Raw genomic sequence first — 5,813 nt, forward strand, 5'->3', positions numbered from 1 at the left:
CTCAAATATAAAAATGTACTTCATTATTGATTTTCAAAGTCCTTCTTTATGTTCATAATAAACTAAGAATTCAACCACGGTCTGATCTGGAGCCAAACATGAAGACAGAATTAAGGGTTGATGCTCTGGATAAATGATAAAGTAAAATGCAGAAGTAATGAATAGGAACACTGTCTTATTATTCTCTGTGACTTTCTGTGTTTTCTTCTCTTTTAGGCAACTTCTGACAGACTCACAAAAGTAGATATATGGATATCCTAAGTAAAAACACAAGTATTTCTGAGTTTATCCTGCTTGGACTTTCTCATTCCCATGAAATTCAAATATTCTTTTTTGTTATCTTCTTTCTTGTTTATGTAGCTGCAGTAGTGGGGAACCTTCTCATAGTGATTTCTGTGATACTTGATAAACACCTTCACTCACCAATGTACTTCCTTCTGGCAAATCTATCATTTTTTGACCTATGTCTTTCCTCTGTTGGAACTCCCAAAGTGATTGCAGACTTCCTTAGAAAACACAAAACCATCTCATTGTGGGGCTGCATGGTCCAGATGTACTTTATGCACTTCTTTGGGGGTGGTGAGATGTCTCTCTTGATAGCTATGGCCATCGACAGGTATGTGGCCATATGCAAGCCCTTGCACTACCAGACCATCATGAACCGCAGGATGCTCATTGGGTTTCTGGTGCTGTCATGGGTGGTTGGATTCATTCATACCACAAGCCAAATAGTTTTCCTGGTGGGTTTACCTTTCTGTGGTCCCAATGTTGTGGACAGCATCTTCTGTGACCTATCTTTGGTCATCAAGCTGGCCTGCACTGACACCTATATCCTGGAGCTCCTGGTGATTGTGGACAGTGGGCTCCTGTCCCTGGTCTGCTTCATCCTCTTGATCATATCCTACATCATCATGTTCGTCACCCTCTGGCAGCACTCCTCCAGGGCCTCCTCCAAGGCTGTGTCCACACTCTCTGCTCACATCACTGTAGTGATCCTCTTCTTTGGCCCCGCTATCTTCATCTATGCTTTTCCATTCAATAGTTATTCTGTAGATAAGTTTCTGTCTGTGTTTTACTCTATAATCACCCCCTTCCTTAATCCAATTATTTATACTTTGAGGAATCAGGAGATGAAGGCAGCCATTAAGAGACTGAGCAGTCAACAGATTGGTTCCTGTGTTTTCTCTTAGATATTGTTTGTGTTCTTGCTTATTTGTCTGCCTTCTACTATTTTAGTGAATCGAGTCTTAAGTATTTAATTAAGTGACTGAAATAAAAATACTAAATGATATCAGTTTTATTCCTACCATATTCTATATATTAAGGCACTGTAAATGTTTTGATTTAAAATTTTCATAACAGAGATACATTTCTGGAAAAGCAAACATTATTTTATAACATGAGTCTTAAGATATCAAAAATATGTAAACACAGTGTTTCCTTATAAAATCTTTGTAATATTTTGGTGAATGAAATTGCGAACTATTTACTTTTAGTAAGAATATCAAAGATGGTGATAATTTTTTTACTTCTACAATTGTGTTCTTTAACTTAATGTTCTTAAAGATATCTTCCATTATATGTCAATATTATGAAGGTTTCTCAGTGGTATTAAATTAGAATTTGTAAAAACTTTCTTCAGTTCTATGGCCTCAACAGTGTACTCATGGTATAAAAAATTAGGAAAATATTTTCAAACATTTTTTTGTGTTTTTAATTTGTTTCCTAAAATTTAAAATCAATGGCAGTAATAATTAAAACTTTTTCTGTGTCAATATATTTTTATACTAAATAATAAGCGTTATTCAATGTGTCTTTATATTAATTCAAGTGTTTATAAAGCAACCTTTTTTATAGTTACTAAGAACCAGACTCCTTTTCAAGCAATATAAAACATTGTTAGTGATATATGTCTAGTTCCTGTCCCAGAGAGGATTACAAGGTTGAAGTGGGGTGAGAGATCTATGTTACTCATTGTGATCTCAGAAAACCACTGTGAGAATGAGATGTTTAAACCAAGGATATAAGAATTAAGGAAACTGCATAACAGCACATTAGAGAGAGGAAGAGATATTCAGACAGAAGTTTCAGTCTATATAGCTATTGTGGAGTCAAAAGAACTGTGTCTACTGAAGATAGACCTTTATGAAGAAGTCTTATGAATTAAAGATGGCAAGTTTAATACTGAGATTGAATACAGGTGAAGACTTCAGAATATGTAAGTAGTAAATCCTCTTGTTTAATAAAAATTATAAATAAAGGAATTTAAGTGGGAGGGATTAGAAATAGTAACCTTTGATTTTAATACAGTTATGTCTTCTTAAGTGGATAACTGAAAAAGGTAAGTGAGCTGGCTTTTCTTCTTATCCTGATCTGTTAAATGATAGTAAATTTATTGAAACTGTACAATGAAGCCTTTTTAAAGGTAAATAAAAATCTACAGTTATGCAAAAAAAAAAAAAATCTAACAGACCATTTCCAGGTGATGTCCTATACCTGGAAATCAAGCTTACATATATTCCCTTTTCACCCCGTTATGTTCCCTACTTCAATTTGGCCCCAGACCATGTCTTTTAAATTGTTTATCTTTATTTAATAACTAATACTTGATCATAGATATAATAATAGTTATTGTGTCTAGTGATACTGATTGCAAAGTGTATAAAGAAACTTTTAACTTTGAGAAAAATATTTGATAGTTGATAAATGTGATAATTTTAGGTACATTTATGAGGCAAAAAATTTCCATCTTATCATTTAAAATTTTGAACTTTAGTATCTGCAAATCAATTCTCATATAATAGGAATTAAAAGTTAATTGGTAAGAAAAAATATAGCAAAGCCAAAAGAATGTACTGGTTGAAAATAGTGTTCAGGGTAGATCTTTTCAACATATGGGCAACAACAACAACAACAAAAATTGGCACATAGTAGATATCCTATTAGTTATTAAAAAGCAGTATCTTTTTTCATTATCATACACCTCTTTTTTAAAATCTCCCCTTAGGTAGTTTCTAGCCAACTCTGCATTCTGATAGCCAGTGGCTAATTACATTCCCCAAAGACAAAGCAGGTAAAGGGGAAAGAAATTATTGTTTGCTGGGCTTTAGGGACATCTTGTTATTTATTTGTATTTTTTTCATTCTCCTCTTTGCCTTAATTTGTAATTGGTCTGTAAGTTTGCCTTATGCATTAAATTTAAATAACTAATGTGTTGTAATGGATTGTGTTTTCTAAATTGCTATTTCTTTGCAACAAAATAAATTTCAATACACCAATAAATTATTTTTTCTGTAAACTTTTTCTTTAATGGAACTAAGGTTTTAATAAATGACCATTCATTATGATTTAAACCACATCTTAAAACATATGACTTTTCTGTGTATGTATATTAAATTTTCTCCCAAAGTAAGAAACTGAGTCATCAAAGGAAGAAGTTCTATCCTGTAACTTGATTAAGCCATAGTCTTCCTGCTAGAAAGAAGTTGATGTGTTCAGCAGCTCACGGAAGTAGAATTCTACAATTTCCTTGTGAATGAACAAAGATGAATGAATGAATAACAGAAGATGGATCAGAGATTCAATTTATCTAAAGATATGTTAATGTTCCACTAAGAATAGTTTTCACTTATGATCCAATGTGGACTGGGGAAACACATGACTGTTTCTTTTAGATTGAATTTTGTCCTACAATCATCTTCTTCCTTCTTCAGTACTGTTAGGGTAGCTGGCACAAATATCCATCAGAGTCACATCTCTGAGTTCATGCAAACGTTCACTGACTGAGAATATCTTCCAGGATCCCTTCTGCAATGTGAAGCAGCCTGCTGAACTAGGTATTCCAGTACAATGGAGTAGTTAAAAAATAACCTGTTTGATTTTGTGATTGTTACTTGATTTCTTGGCTCTGGTTTTGGTAGTTAGGGACTCTTTCAGGTTGGCTCTAATATGATGGTCCTCCCTGGGTGGACAGGTGCTGATTATCAAAATAGAGTTACTTTGGCCTATGGACCTAACAAGTACTAGGGTGACTTTTATTTTAAAAATTTAAAGACTGGTTTTAAGTATAATTCTTAGATCTTGAATAGAGTTCTTTTTACCTAGAAATGATAAAACAATAGATTTTTTTCATATGATCAAACATTTACCTAAAAAGAAATGAAAATAGGAAAAAAAATGGACGAAGTATAGATATAGATATTATACATGTGAATAATATTATGGATCCTATTTTCTACCTTATGTCTTATTACCATAATATCACATCCCTAAGACCTAGAATACCTAAAGGTTTACTTATTTAGCCACACAATACTTCATAAACCTTAGTTAGAGAAAATTCTCTGGAAAAAGACTGTGTCCTGATATAAAAGAAATAGTTTTGCAGAATACAGAACTCTCTGGTTTATCTAAAATATTAGGGTCTATATGCCACTTATTTATGTCTTGTTAGCTATTGTGCACAAAACACATTGTTATACTTTTTATAAAAATGGAAATAATTTTTGTCTCAAAATTGGAGATAGTTTCTTAAATTACACACTAAAATAGTTCATTTTCCTAAAATAAAAAATATGATACATATAAATTACAAAAAAAAAAAATCCCAGAGAAAGGATTTTTATTAACAGCATTCAGAGAGGTGTAGTCTCTACAGTTCTCATTGGGAGGCAAGATAGTTGGTCCCTCATGTATTGTTCTAGAAAAAACTTAACTATATTTTGAAAAGGGAAGTGACACTGAAACAAAACCTTTGTTCAGGTTTGGATGTGTGGTATCACCCAGAAGCTTACACATGAGACAATGCAAGAAGGTTCAGAGGAGAAATGGTAGGGTTGTGAGACTCTTAACCCAATTAATGAATTAACCACCCCCCCATAGGGATTAACTGGTAACTGAAGTGGTTGGATGTGGCTGGAGGATGTAGAAATTGGGGGCATGCCTTTGGAGTATATATTTGTATCTGGTAAGTAGAGACCTGTCTCTCTGCTTTCTGATCATGAAGTGAGCTGTTTCCTTCTTCCATACTCTTCTGCCATGATGTTCTACCTCACCTTGAGCCCTGTGGAATGGAGTCTGCTGTCAATGGATTGTGACCTCTAAAACTGTAACCCTCCAAATAAGCTTTTCCTCCTCTACAATTATTCTTGTCAGATCGTTTAGTAAGCAAAATGTTCTGTTGTGCTATTGAACCATAGTATGACTCTAGATAACAAAAATGTACTCTACATTTCCAAAAGCAGGAAGAAATTATTTTGAAAGTTTTACTATGAAGAAATGACAAATAAGAATATAGGAATAAATAAACAAATCCCAAATGTTTTGTCTGATTTAAGATGACTGAACCATAATGGGGTAGGGAGGGAGTGCATGGGAGGAATAGATGAACTCTAGATAGGGTATAGGGGTGGAAGGGGAAGGGAGGGGACAAGGGTTTAGCAATGATGGTGGAATGTGATAGACATCATTATGTATGAAGACATGAATTAGTGTGAACATGCTTTATACACAGAGATATAAAAAAAATTGTGCTGTATATGTGTAACAAGAATTGCAATGCATTCGGCTGTCATGTATTTAAAAAATAAAATCAATTAAATATTAAAAAAAATATACATATACCCTTACTGTGAGTTAAAAATTACACAACCTTTACGCATATCAAACCATCCCATGGTACGTTCTTAATGTGTACTATCTGTAAGTTTTTATGTATCAGAGAAAAATAAATGATAGATTCAACACATGAATGAGGACATGCTTTAATTAATTCAAACTGCATTTTCTTCTTTTTGTTTTCCTTATTATATTAT

General features: G+C 33.3%; 1 protein-coding gene across 1 annotated transcript; it reads left to right on the forward strand.

Annotated features, from left to right (window-relative positions):
- Nucleotides 1-248: 248 nt before the first annotated feature.
- Nucleotides 249-1,190, forward strand: LOC124104039 (olfactory receptor 4K13-like). Its single transcript, XM_046460709.1, has one exon. The coding sequence runs from the start codon at nucleotides 249-251 to the stop codon at nucleotides 1,188-1,190; it is 942 nt and encodes a 313-aa protein (XP_046316665.1).
- The last annotated feature ends 4,623 nt before the right edge of the window (nucleotides 1,191-5,813 follow it).

This window comes from Marmota monax, unplaced genomic scaffold (assembly GCF_021218885.2).
Source record: "Marmota monax isolate L192 unplaced genomic scaffold, Marmota_monax_Labrador192_F-V1.1 WCK01_AAM20220418_F8-fsc00001, whole genome shotgun sequence".
In the NCBI taxonomy this organism is placed as follows: domain Eukaryota; kingdom Metazoa; phylum Chordata; class Mammalia; order Rodentia; family Sciuridae; genus Marmota; species Marmota monax.

Coding starts and splice junctions, on each gene's coding strand:
- LOC124104039 (XM_046460709.1), top strand. CDS start 249: ATGGATATCCTAAGTAAAAACACAAGTATTTCTGAGTTTATCCTGCTT.